The following is a 15,217-nucleotide window of genomic DNA, read 5'->3' as shown; positions in this document are numbered from 1 at the left end:
AGATAAATCTACACACAATCTGTACACTTCACCTTACAGATAAATCTACACACAATCTGTACACTTCACCTTACAGAAAAATCTACACACAAACAATCTGTACACTTCACCTTACAGATAAATCTACACACAATATGTACACTTCACCTTACAGATAAATCTGCACACAAACAATCTGTACACTTCACCTTACAGAAAAATGTACACACAAACAATCTGTACACCTCACCTTACAGATAAATCTACACACAATCAGTACACTTCACCTTACAGAAAAATCTACACACAAACAATCTGTACACTTCACCTTACAGATAAATCTACACACAATCTGTACAATTCACCTTACAGATAAATCTGCACACAAACAATCTGTACACTTCACCTTACAGATAAATCTACACACAATCTGTACACTTCACCTTACAGATAAATCTACACACAAACAATCTGTACACTTCACCTTACAGATAAATCTACACACAATCTGTACACTTCACCTTACAGATAAATCAACACACAAATAATCTGTACACTTCACCTTACAGATAAATCTACACACAATCTGTACACTCCACCTTACAGATAAATCAAGACACAATCTGTACACTTCACCTTACAGATAAATCTACACACAATCTGTACACTTCACCTTACAGATAAATCTACACACAAACAAGTTTTAATCAAAGCAGCAGTAAATTATAGTTTAAACCTTTATTTTATGACAATTAACAAACAAGATCTCTAACTTATATCAACATTTCTTGTCGGTTCAGATATTGGAATGAAGGGGTCACTGATGTGAGAGGAAACCGATTACTTGGGAGGACAGTCCGACACCCACGGGTATAAGTGGGCGACCACACTACCCTCTCACGTACAATCAATGCCAATCCTAATTTAAGGATCAAACTCAGGTTGCAGTGGTAAAAAACGAGTGTTATTACCCCTATACTACCCATAATTCATGATAACAGATAATTCTGTTAATAAAAAATATGACATGTATATCAAACCATAAGAAGAATGAATAAATACATGCATTTTTATTTTTTTTTTAATTTTACTTTTAATCATACATGTGAATGATTAAAGATATAATTGATTAATGATGTAAATGTATTGGTTGTTTATATGCAGACCTAGAAAAAGTGATTTAGCAATCCTTATATGCTTCCTTTTTCCAGATAATTTTGCTTGGTACCAAAGTGTGGGATTAATGGGAACCCAATATACACAGTTTGTATTTCACCACAAATATTGTTTAATATGTCAGCTCTTCTGTGTAGGAGGTGCATTTAGTAGAACTTTGAATGCCTAAGTGGGACAGAGTGGACCTAGAGTCTGTGAGGAAGATGATAAATTGTATAAAACCGACTTCTCTTTAAATACATGTATATAAATGTAGGAAATACAACACAACATCAAAAGAAATGTTTTACTTAAGTGCAAACATAATAATAATGTCATATAATTTGCAGGTAATATCCTGAATATGATACGTATGACCAATGAAATAACATGATATACCGTATATACTCGCCTATAAGTCAGTCCGCCTATAAGTCGGTTGTATTTTCTAAGGTTATTTCGTAGGAATTTGCCATTGACCCGCTTGTAAGTCGGTACAAATTTTTGTCAGAATGGGTTGACAATTTCAAGTCAATGCTCTAGTGTTTTTACCTATGTTTCAAAAAATATTTTGAGAAATTAATAATTACAAGGTGCTCAATATCCAAGCCATACCTGTTTGGGGTTTAAACGCAACCCTTGATCTATTATGGGCAATGATCACTTGTTTACCTAAGCAATTATGGTCTCCTAATTACCAGTACCTGACACCGTGTTTACTTAGTGGCATGCAAGGCGCGAAAACTGTTATTGTGGGATTCCAGTATAATTCATTGTATCAACAATCGAGTTTTTAAGAGTCAAGAATGATGATCTAAATTATCTGTTAACAATATTCGATCTTTTATGAAATATATTTCAGCCGGTATACATATGAATATTTCAATATTAAATCGGGTTCGTAATTCAATTTTACCGATAAACAATAAATTAGTTGAATTAAAAGAATTAGTTACTGGTATGTTAATAATTTTTAACTAGATAAAAATATGTAAATACTTGTACTTTATAAATAATTTTAAAATACATAAACAATACGATATGTCTAGATATTTGTGAACAATAATCATTTGTGTGGTAGTCCATGATAATCATCGGAGTTGTTTAAAAAACACTACATTACACCGCCCAGAAAAATAACAATCTTCTTAGGACATGTCTATAAGTCAGACATAGAGTTGACTCCCAAATATCCAACTTATAGGTGAGTATATACGGTAATAAGAATTTCATGTATATAATTATCCCAGAATACATATCACTGCATCAGTTGTGTATGAGAAACTTACAATACTGAGCACATTCACTTATTTGTCCCACTCCCACATGTTAACAAATTATTTTGTGCCTATTTACTATTAACGAAAGTTCTCCAAAGGGAAATAACTCAAGACGTATCTCGAAACTGGCATATCATTTCATCATTCTTAGACGACGTGAACCTCATTCTAATGTGAATTCTTGTTATCATTAAACTGTACAATATAAAAGTGTAAACTACACTTTACGATGGGTTCCTAAATGTTAAAATTTGGGATGTGCAATTTTACCAGAATATCGGTATATCGTGATAATTTGTCCCACGATACGTAATGCGATACGGTGGAGAGAGAAAACAGTATTTTTGGACATATTTAAATTCTGGAAAGCGCGCATTTATGTGTTATGTTTTAAATTAACTGCTATAGGAAGTAACAAAAAATAACAAGATGGCGTCCGAACATGGTACAAACGCGGAGGAATCGTTATATCTTTATTTTTCTAGTCACAGGTTGTGAGTCATTTGATCTGATCTGTTTTATTACAGTTACTTATACAAAATAAATGTTTAAAAGAAACTGAATTTGGCTTATTTTGCACTTAATTAACACAAAAGCAGTGATGAAAATAACAGAGAATTATGGGAAAACAGAATGTCATAAAATATCACAATATTATCATGATGTTGTGAAAAAAATTGTGACATATCACGATACAAAATTTTTGCCGACACCCATCCCTAATTAAAAAATCCCAAAAAATTTCATTTTTTACCCGACTTTTTCAAAGAAAATTAGTCAGCAAATATACTGAAATGCTATTGAAATGTTTGAAGATTATGTTAAGATTTTAAATAAAAAAATATCCATTTGGTGTTACATTCTCCAGTAATATGAAACATATTTATCAACTTCTGGCACACTCCCTATAAAAATTCATCTCAGTAACATTTTTTAACAGATTTATATCAAATTGAGAGTTTAATCTCTGTTGAAGAAAGGAATAGCGATCAGATCCCCATCCTTTAAAGAGAGGATCATTATTCTCTGATTTTAACTGTCAGTGGTTCAAAAGAGTGATATATTTGTTTTCATTACCTGTCCAGCAAACACATTTCGTGTTGACATCCTGTTGAGTTTCTGGAGTTCTGTGGGGGTGGTATCAAAGTGTGCTGCAATGGAAGCCAGAGTGTCACTCCCACACACCTACAACAGAATTACAGACATGACAGTCACATTAGCACTGTAAAACCACACAGCAGCCGCCAAAGTTATACTGTGCACAGCCTTATTTTCACTGCTGATCAATTTTTGCTAATTTCATTGCAGAGCAAAACTGTGACATTAAAATTGCTTTCAACAGAGTTTACCCAATAGCCTTGAACATTTACATACAATGGACATTAAAACTAATTGTAAATAGCTATAGTGAGTAACTACACAACACACTAAATTAAAGTCAGAAGTATCAAAAACATGTCCAGCACATTGTAGTAACCCCGTCCCCATCCTCAACCCCTCCAGCATTTTTGTGTGGGGTTGTCAGTGTAATGGTGCTATCACAAGGAATAATCATTACCCCTGCACTTTCACAATATAAAGACTGCTGAAAAAATTCAGTCTTGACATCATGATGAAATTTTACTTCTCCATTTCTTAGGTCTATTTACATGTAGTCATAATCACATGCCCGAGTCTTAGTCTGTGTATACCCTCTATAGAATGTCAGGAGTAGCCTTACCCACTTTTCAGAAATGCCATGATAAAATTAACCAATCAGTAATCTTACTTACCCGTGTTTGCAACCTGATCAAAATCAGAGTTCTATTTACATGATGAATTAGCAGTGAACAATAACATATAGCCTATTACTATAGTACATAAAACACTGTGGAAAACAAAATGTTTAAAAAGATTTATGTAATAAGCCTGTAAACAACGAAGTTTGTCACAGACAGGTTTTTAACAAGGGAGACTACTGAAATTAAAAAAAAAACAAACAGTAAACACTCCTCTCAATGCTTTTACTTTACAAGGGTTGTTCAATATGTAATGTGTATTGTACGATATCTCAAAAAACATTCAACTCAAATAGTGAAATGAACATTACGTCCCTTCAAAGCATTCTCCACGGTTTGAAATACATAAAGCATTCGACTCAAATAGTGAAATGAACATTACATCCCTTCAAAGTATTCTCCACGGGCTGAAATACATAATTTCAATCTCTGAATCCATTTCTGAAATGTGTCACGGTACGCTGAGTTAGGTAGACCTCTGAGGCAGACTGACGGCTGATTTCAGAGCTCTTCTGACATCATATATAGACATAGCTTCTACTATTTCTACTGTTACTAATATATATACTGACAAACTAAATATAAACCAGTGAGACTTCAGAATCTCTTTTCTTCTACCTTTACACACCTGACTAATTTGGTAGTTTGATACGAGCAGTGCACACCTTCATTAAGTGATGCATTGGGAGATGGGAAATACCAGTCAATGAAATGATGTTGTAAAATATCATGGACATGATCAAAATTACGATTGAACATAAAAAAAATTAACAAGTTCTTTTAAATGTTTAAACATTTTAATTTAGTCGAAAATATGAAGAATTATATTCTTGACATATTTACATGTGCATGCAAGCTTTTGAAATAAACATGTCCAAAATATGTAGTAAACAAATTGTGAAAAACTCCTTTATTGAATGATCTACTGATAGAATTAAGTACTTAGGGAAACATGAATTCACATGAAAACCAGACATATAAGAATTGTGAAAAACATTGACATGCACGCAAAGAAATGCATCAAATGTGGAAAGACTTTTGCAATAGATGGAAGATGTGCACTATCATGCTGTTGATTTCATTTATTTAAATATTTCACAATATACAATATAATATAATTCTGTTTGATTTCTGATAGTCAACATTCAGTCCCCCTATTATACACTTCGCCCATGTTTAATTCATGTTGTGTTCAATCAGTGCAAATCTCAAAGTAAAGTTTTTCTTTCTGTATATATAGGTAGAGTATGACAGCTTACTCAGGGTATCTGAAAGAAATTTGGGGGACTTCCTCTTCAACTAGACATAAAAAGAATTATAAATTCTAACACTATTATTTCTGCTGATGGAGATGTTACAAATGAGGCCCCTCTTTCCATGTATAAAAAAATGACAGCTATTTTAAAAGAGGTACCATTATTTACACGTGGGGGAAATTTACACAGATTACACGGTCATGTAATAAGCAAATAAATTTCCCCCACGGGTATAGTTATAAATATCTGATATAATACATATATTAATCTACCACATATTTTTCCCCCATGCGTAATGTTGGACGAGGAAAAACGCGTCCTTAACCCCCAGCGTAAATATTAACCATATTTACAGTACTGCTTACACACGGGATCTGTTTGTTATCGGTGATTGACTAACCTTGTACTCCACAGTACCCTCCGGTGGTACTTTCTTCGGCTTGTTTCCATTTTTCACTGCACCAGACACCTCTGTGACCTCAATTTGTCCTTCACCTGATGTGACCTCGGGTTGAGGATGCGTGTACCATGTAGTTGTCCCACTCGATCTCTTGCTCTCTGCAAATTTTCCGTTAAAGTATTCATCATTCCAACCTTTATTCATCACAGAATGTTAATGGCCAGATAGAAGGAAATTAAATATTAAGTATTTAACAGCCAGGTAAAACTAAAACAGCCAAACTGTGTAAATATAAAAAAAAACCACACATTAGGCCAAACACGTGCGAACGATAAATCTGAAAACTGTGACAAAGGACACATTTATTTTATTGATTTCTGGTGAAGAATTTAAACCATTTTGTTTACCATGGAGTTCCTTTATATCTCACCTGATTCGGCACCAGTGGTGAGGTCCTCGTTACTACCACCACGGAATCTAAAACAAAAATACTCGTCTGACAATCATGTCTATCAAACAATACCATATTGTTCATCAACATCATCTGTCCAGGATGTAATTGATTTACGACACCAGTCAATGTAAATCAGGACAGAGGGGTCAACCTCAGTAAAAGCTTACAATACAACCCTGATCAATGACTGAGTTACATTTGTAAAAGGGCTTAGACACTCAAGTCCAATAGCATCATTCAATGAAGCGTGTCATTGTACAGTACTCGCCATTAAAGAATTATTTAGAATTAGGATGAGTAGTTATCAATTGACAAATAATGGGAAAACAGCTGAAGAATGTGCAATGAAGTTTAGCACATTGAATTATTATAAAGTTGGATAATTCTGCACTGCTTATCAAAACTTGGTTGGTTTTTTTTCCCTTGACAACTCTGAGATACAGCAAGATAGTTTATAATCAAATATTCTGCAGGGTTTGTTCATTGTTCTCGTTAATGAAAACTACAATCATTACAACCCTCAATTGCCAATTACATTAATACACAACTGCATTTCACATGCAGGACCGCCATCAATCTTTCCTAGTCCTCACCTCTCAGTTCTAAAACAAGTTTTTTGCTATGTAATTTTTTAGCTCAGCTATAACCGGCATCTCGGGGAAAATTAACTGTACTATCAGCTATTTCAGTCGATACATTAACTGTACTATCAGCTATTTCAGTGATACATTAACTGTACTATCAGCTGTTTCAGTCGATATATTAACTGTACTATCAGCTATTTCAGTCGATACATTAACTGTACTATCAGCTATTTCAGTGATACATTAACTGTACTATCAGCTATTTCAGTGATACATTAACTGTACTATCAGCTATTTCAGTCGATACATTAACTGTACTATCAGCTATTTCTGTCGATACATTAACTGTACTATCAGCTATTTCAGTGATACATTAACTGTACTATCAGCTATTTCAGTCGATACATTAACTGTACTATCAGCTATTTCTGTCGATACATTAACTGTACTATCAGCTATTTCAGTGATACATTAACTGTACTATCAGCTATTTCAGTCGATACATTAACTGTACTATCAGCTATTTCTGTCGATACATTAACTGTACTATCAGCTATTTCAGTGATACATTAACTGTACTATCAGCTATTTCAGTGATACAATAACTGTACTATCAGCTATTTCTGTCGATACATTAACTGTACTATCAGCTATTTCAGTCAATACAGCTTGTGGTCTTGTATGTGGTTCATTTAAATCACTTCAAAGACACTCCGGAATAGGCTTTTACTTACTACAATGAATAAATTGTTAATACTTGGGGAAACCTATATTTTACCTAACCAAGAGATAAAAGGTTACTAGCATGGTCTGGAATAATATCATGTCAATTAAGATGCTCCTTATCACAGCCACTTTGACGATATAAATATTTCCTAATCACTTATGGAAATTTGCCATTGGTATGGGCGACTTACTAATAAACAAAAAAAATCCCTATCAAGTAATTTAGGCAAAAATTTAAATGTAAACATACAATGTTTTGAAGTTATTCAGTTTAGTTCTATGTGTTTGTACAAATGCAGAAAAGAAAAAAGCAACAGCAGGCATCTATAACAATCACACATCACAGAGATGAGAGCAAGATTTGAATCCTGGATCCAGATTGTAGTCCGATTTTGCCACCGAGGACAATTAAGCCACCTCTTCAGTCAAACATAAAGCAAATATACAAAGATTTGCTGATGGACAACAGAACTGCAAGCAGCATCAATATGCATGCCCCACTCATAACTAAAGGCCTGGTATCTCATCTCTAATCTCAGAAGATTTGTGCCCTAAATGTTGATGTTCTATAGCTGTTTCAATTTCATTTGATTTCATGGAATCTTAACTGACTGATGAAGTGAATTGGCCAGAAGTTAATCAAGTTATGAAAAGACATCCATCTCCCCATGTTATCAGAAGGTCCAGCTCCATAGAAATTGGCCATGGGATGGTACAGAATAATCAATGCTTCTAAAAATGAGCACTGTACTTAAATTTGATCTCCAGAGAAATTTTCTGCCTGGTGCCATGCTTTGTCAATCTTTTTTTGTCTATTCTGCAGAAATTTTCGGAGATTAACTACCATTCATTATAGATTTAGACAATTTATCTTTCCCCGTGTACAGATTCTTTCTAGGAGCAATCTTTTGTATGATACCTTATATATGGACCTCATTCTGCACTGCCTGAGTCATTAAGCCGGCAGCTAATCCCACTGTCTGTACTGCCCACCTGATATCGCCCCAGTAGGGTCACCAATTACAATTATATGTCCAAATTGTGTTGCATGGTTCTGATATATTATTGCACTATAGCCGATTTTCTGTGTATAGTATGATTAAGATCAGCTGGCAAATTTGATAAAATCATTCAACATCCGCTAATATTAAAGTCCTGCACACTCTCATAAGTTCTAAAGCGAAGAAAATACTAAAAACAATATCTCAAAGCATTAGACTAGTACACATATGTTATCATAGAGAACAAGAAACAAGCACAGCAACATTACCCAATCCTACAATCACAGCAACATTACCTGATTCTACAATTACAGTAACATTACCTAATGCTATCATCACAGCAACATTACCCAATCCAATCATGAAAGCAACATTACCTAATGCTATCATCACAGCAACATTACCTGTGTCAACAATCACAGAGACATTACCTAATCCTATCATCACAGCAACATTACCTAATTCTACAATCACAGCAACATTACCTAATACTATCATCACAGCAACATTACCTAATACTATCATCACAGCAACATTACCCAATCCAATCATCACAGCAAAATTAAGTAGCTTGCACAGTGTGACTGCTACACGGATATGTTGCACAGTGTGACCGTTACACAGATTAAGTAGCACAGTGTGACTGCTACACGGATTAAGTAGCACAGTGTGACTGCTACACAGATTAAGTAGCAGTGTGACTGCACTCGGATTAAGTAGCACAGTGTGACTGCTACACAGATTAAGTAGCACAGTGTAACTGCTACATGGATTAAGTAGCAGAGTGAAACTGCTACGCGGATTATGTTGCACAGTGTGACCGCTACACAGATTAAAGTAGCAGTGTGACCGCTATGCAGATTAAAGTAGCACAGTGTGACCGCTATGCAGATTAAAGTAGCACAGTGTGACCACTACACAGATTAAGTAGCACAGTGTGACCGCTATGCAGATTAAGCAGCACAGTGTGACCGCTATGCAGATTAAGTAGCACAGTGTGACCACTACACAGATTAAGTAGCACAGTGTGACCGCTATGCAGATTAAGTAGTACAGTGTGACCGCTATGCAGATTAAGTAGCACAGTGTGACCGCTATGCAGATTAAGAAGCACAGTGTGACCGCTATGCAGATTAAGTACCACAGTGTGACCGCTATGCAGATTAAGTACCACAGTGTGACCGCTATGCAGATTAAGTAGCACAGTGTGACCGCTATGCAGATTAAGTAGTACAGTGTGACCGCTATGCAGATTAAGTAGCACAGTGTGACCGCTATGCAGATTAAGTAGCACAGCGTGACCGCTATGCAGATTAAGTACCACAGTGTGACCGCTATGCAGATTAAGCAGCACAGTGTGACCACTACACAGATTAAGTAGCACAGTGTGACCGCTATGCAGATTAAGTACCACAGTGTGACCACTACACAGATTGAGTAGCACAGTGTGACCGCTACACAGATAAGTAGCACAGTGTGACCACTACACAGATAAGTAGCACAGTGTGACCACTACACAGATTAAGTACCACAGTGTGACCGCTACACAGATTAAGTAGCACAGTGTGACCGCTATGCAGATTAAGAAGCACAGTGTGACCACTACACAGATTAAGTACCACAGTGTGACCGTTACACAGATTAAGTAGCACAGTGTGACCACTACACAGATTAAGTAGTACAGTGTGACCGCTATGCAGATTAAGTAGCACAGTGTGACTGCTATGCAGATTAAGAAGCACAGTGTGACCACTACACAGATTAAGTAGCACAGTGTGACCGCTATGCAGATTAAGCAGCACAGTGTGACCACTACACAGATAAGTAGCACAGTGTGACCGCTATGCAGATTAAGAAGCACAGTGTGACCGCTACACAGATTAAGTAGCACAGTGTGACCGCTACACAGATTAAGTAGCACAGTGTGACCACTACACAGATTAAGTAGCACAGTGTGACCGCTACACAGATTAAGTAGCACAGTGTGACCGCTACACAGATTAAGTAGCACAGTGTGACCACTACACAGATTAAGTAGCACAGTGTGACCGCTACACAGATTAAGCAGCACAGTGTGACCACTACACAGATAAGTAGCACAGTGTGACCACTACACAGATTAAGTAGCACAGTGTGACTGCTATGCAGATTAAGAAGCACAGTGTGACCACTACACAGATTAAGTAGCACAGTGTGACCGCTATGCAGATTAAGAAGCACAGTGTGACCACTACACAGATTAAGTAGCACAGTGTGACTGCTATGCAGATTAAGAAGCACAGTGTGACCACTACACAGATTAAGTAGCACAGTGTGACCACTACACAGATTAAGTAGCACAATGTGACTGCTACACAGATTAAGTAGCACAGTGTGACCGTTACACAGATTAAGTAGCACAGTGTGACCACTACACAGATTAAGTAGCACAGTGTGACCACTACACAGATTAAGTAGTACAGTGTGACCACTACACAGATTAAGTACCACAGTGTGACCGCTATGCAGATTAAGTAGCACAGTGTGACCGCTATGCAGATTAAGAAGCACAGTGTGACCACTACACAGATTAAGTAGCACAGTGTGACCGCTATGCAGATTAAGTAGCACAGTGTGACCACTACACAGATTAAGTAGTACAGTGTGACCGCTATGCAGATTAAGTAGCACAGTGTGACCGCTATGCAGATTAAGAAGCACAGTGTGACCACTACACAGATTAAGTAGCACAGTGTGACCGCTATGCAGATTAAGCAGCACAGTGTGACCACTACACAGATAAGTAGCACAGTGTGACCACTACACAGATTAAGTAGTACAGTGTGACCACTACACAGATTAAGTAGTACAGTGTGACCACTACACAGATTAAGTAGCACAGTGTGACCACTACACAGATTAAGTAGCACAGTGTGACCGCTATGCAGATTAAGTAGCACAGTGTGACCACTATGCAGATTAAGTAGCACAGTGTGACCGCTATGCAGATTAAGTAGCACAGTGTGACCACTACACAGATTAAGTAGCACAGTGTGACCGCTATGCAGATTAAGTAGCACAGTGTGACCGCTATGCAGATTAAGTAGCACAGTGTGACTGCTATGCAGATTAAGCAGCACAGTGTGACTGCTATGCAGATTAAGTAGCACAGTGTGACCACTACACAGATTAAGTAGCACAGTGTGACCGCTATGCAGATTAAGCAGCACAGTGTGACCGCTATGCAGATTAAGTAGCACAGTGTGACCACTGCACAGATAAGTAGCACAGTGTGACTGCTATGCAGATTAAGCAGCACAGTGTGACTGCTATGCAGATTATGTTGCACAGTGACTGCTACACGAATTAAGTAGCACCTTTTTCTATAAAGTAGATCAAACTTTAATTTTTACTTACAAATATTCAGATGTGACAAGGTTTTTAAAATTGCATGGGTAATAACATTAATAGAAATTGAACTAATACTAACAGATATTTTCATGTTTTTGTAAACAAGATAAAGTTTGTTTCAGTTAATTTCTATAAATGACCAATAAAACAATAAAACCTGATGCAGAGATGTTAAGTTGTGTTGTGGATCAATTTTCCTGACACGAATTTCAGTCCACTAAACCAGACAGCACAATACACAGCTCCTGATGGACACCACATTGACGTCAATGAACGGTCACTTGTGTAATATGGTCATCAAATTTCATCCAAAACTGCCATTTTACCCTGCCTTCAATGGCCATTTTGACCAAATTTCCACGACTCACATTCTGGGTTTTTATTAGAGTAAGATCTTTCTGAATGTGTTGTTACTAATTCAAACAAGATCAAGAAAAAGTAAATGGTTTAATTCATTACATCTTAAATGGTTGGATTATGGCAAATAAATTACAGAAATAACTAAACACTTGAAAAGCTGTTTCGCAAATTACAGCAAGGGTGCCACGCGTAATTTGAAATAAATGGTGGAAAAGGTTGAAAGGAAAGCCCTCAGTCTTAAAAAAATATATATGAGGCTGTTAAGATGATGGAATCAGGATTAAGTGTCCGTGTGGTAGCTATAGAATTAGGAGTCGAGAAAACTCAGGTCACAAATTTCTAATGACAAAGAAGTATGCCTCGCCATGAGTGGATTTTAGCAAATCTTTTAAGCATAGAGGAAATTGTTACAAATGACTACATAAGTTCTAAGTCTATTCAAACAAACCTCACAAATTTTTCAATGGATTGAATTCATCAACATTCTGTATACATCATTTTCTAATTTTCTTGAATGTGTCATATACTGAATGAATTATAATGTTCAAATATTCATGTTATATGAAGAATATTTTTGGATATAGTGACGTAAATAAAGAACCAACAAAAACTAGAAATAATTTTTCTGGACAAATAAACCTGTATTCAAAGGTCATGCACTTCTCTTACTGGTTTTTGCAGGTGACTGCTCAATATAGGTTTGACTGTATTTAGCTAATCTACATATCAATGATAATAACTGCAGCAACAGTACTTAACCCAGTTAAAGCAACATTACCTAATCCAAAGGGCAAAGACCACAAGTAGACACTTTTTAGCTCAACTTGAACAGAGCCTAACAGATGAAATGAGCTTTTCTGTTCAAAATCCATTCAGCATAGCTGTTGTCATTGTCATAAACCAACTTCTTCTCAATGTATACATAGATAAAGGGCATTAAGATTTGTTCAAATGATGCACCAAACTCCTTCACAGGGGAGACAAATGGGAAATACAAGAAATAACTTGTTTTGAATAATCTGTAACATATCAACATACAAATATATTGAAACTGAACAGACATTTGTAATGGGAGAATGTCTCAGCAAGGAGATTTTTTTTTTACTGTGACAGTCACTAGAGAAATCATTTAAAATGATCTGCAGCCAGTCCTAGTCATTGCCGGTTAATAAACAATATGACTGCTGATATACATGTCAGAAACAGAGGTAAATGTTGCACAAATATTTTTAAAAGTTATTCAATGAAGAAAAAAAAAACCATGATATCATCATACTTTTCATTGATTTTTACAAACAATTTCTGAATGCTATAAGTTGGGTTTTTTTTCTTTTCGTTTGAACCTCTCTCCCAATATGTTTCCTGTCTCCAAAATGCTGTTTACTGCAAATAACTTTAGACTTTTCCTTTCCACTTACAAATGTACCAAGTCCAAAACTTTAATTGTCATAATTCAAAACCTAAACTGACTCAGTGCATTTCTATAAAGGTTCAGTCATTGTGCAGTATACTGTGCAGTGCCTGCGGAGGAAATCATCGTCACTCCTGTACAGACTTGGAACTAGACCTCTTAGACTCCGTTTTAAACCGATCACTGTCAACTTTTAGATATCTGAATCTTTGTGTCTGCCAGTCCAAATATTTCATGAGAAACCTACAGAAATGTTAAACTTTGTTGAGAAATCTACAGAAAAGTGAGAAATCTACAGAAAAGTTAAATTTTACAAAGAAATCTATAGAAAAGTTAAATTTTACTGAGAAATCTACAGAAATGTTAAATTTTACTGAGAAATCTACAGAAAAGTTAAACTTTACTGAGAAATCTACAGAAATGTTAAATTTTACTGAGAAATCTACAGAAAGTTAAATTTTACTGAGAAATATACAGAAAGTTAAATTTTACTGAGAAATCTACAGAAATATTAAATTTTACTGAGACATCTACAGAAGTGTAAACCTCTACTGATCGAAAATTCACAGAAATGTTAAACTAAATAAATGAGGAGATAGCAAATTCTTTAATAGTACTGGTGTATAGATAACTAAACAAATCTGTATCTAATTATGATATACTTAAAAGAACATGGACGTGATTTGAGTTCAAAATGTTCAAATTCTATTTTTCCATCTTAAATGTTTACAATGCTGAACTAAAGTATTTCTAGACTAATAATAAGCAAGATTTTGAATTCCAATTGTCGAGCTACAAGAGAGATGCAGAACTTACAATTCTTTGATATGTAAACATAAAGCTTTTATTTACATAGGTTATATATATATATATATACTAGTAAAAGTTTCTTTTAAAGCAGATTTTTCAATTTACAAGTTCATTCTGAACACAAATAAAAAGTTTCTTATGTTTGTCACATCTCATTTTGTTTTAAACATGATATTTTCTATTAAGCAATCTATATGTAAACAAAAACATGGCACAAGCCTTGTTTACATTTGATAACAAAGAATTGTGAGTGCTAAATTATCTCTCTTGTTATTCAACAACTGACATTCAAAATTTTGCTGACCATTAGAAATACCTTAGTTGAGCATATTGTAAATATAAAAATGTGGAAAATAAAAATTTGATAAGTTTCAGTTCAAATCATGTCCATGCATGCATGCCCTTTTAAAAGAAAAGAAAGCCTTAAAAAGACCTGACAATAGAAAAGGTTTTACAATATTACACTTCCACAATTCATCTACAAGATACAAAGTTGATACTGGGGTGAAGGGTGGGATGGGGGTTCAAGTTTATAGCTAAGGGATGACAAAAAAATTAAAAGTAATTGCATGACACTCTCTGTCTGTGACGCACACATGAATTCATTATTTCACATTTTGAAATATTTCATTT

At 35.4% G+C, this 15,217-nt stretch overlaps 1 protein-coding gene across 8 annotated transcripts in view; it reads right to left on the bottom strand.

Annotated features, from left to right (window-relative positions):
* Positions 1–15,217, bottom strand: part of LOC125683459 (nuclear receptor coactivator 7-like) — a 62,058-nt gene that overhangs the window by 43,592 nt on the left and 3,249 nt on the right. For all 8 annotated transcript variants that reach the window (XM_048924606.2, XM_056141424.1, XM_056141423.1 and 5 more), the window contains exons 3-5: positions 6,279–6,325; positions 5,849–6,006; positions 3,492–3,599 (exon numbers count right to left, since the gene is read on the bottom strand). In XM_048924606.2, the coding sequence (XP_048780563.2) occupies positions 3,492–3,599; positions 5,849–6,006; positions 6,279–6,325 (313 nt within the window). The remainder of the gene's footprint in view (positions 1–3,491; positions 3,600–5,848; positions 6,007–6,278; positions 6,326–15,217) is intronic.

This window comes from Ostrea edulis, chromosome 6, assembly GCF_947568905.1.
Source record: "Ostrea edulis chromosome 6, xbOstEdul1.1, whole genome shotgun sequence".
Lineage (NCBI taxonomy): Eukaryota > Metazoa > Mollusca > Bivalvia > Ostreida > Ostreidae > Ostrea > Ostrea edulis.
This window is presented reverse-complemented; position numbering and strand designations above follow the sequence as displayed.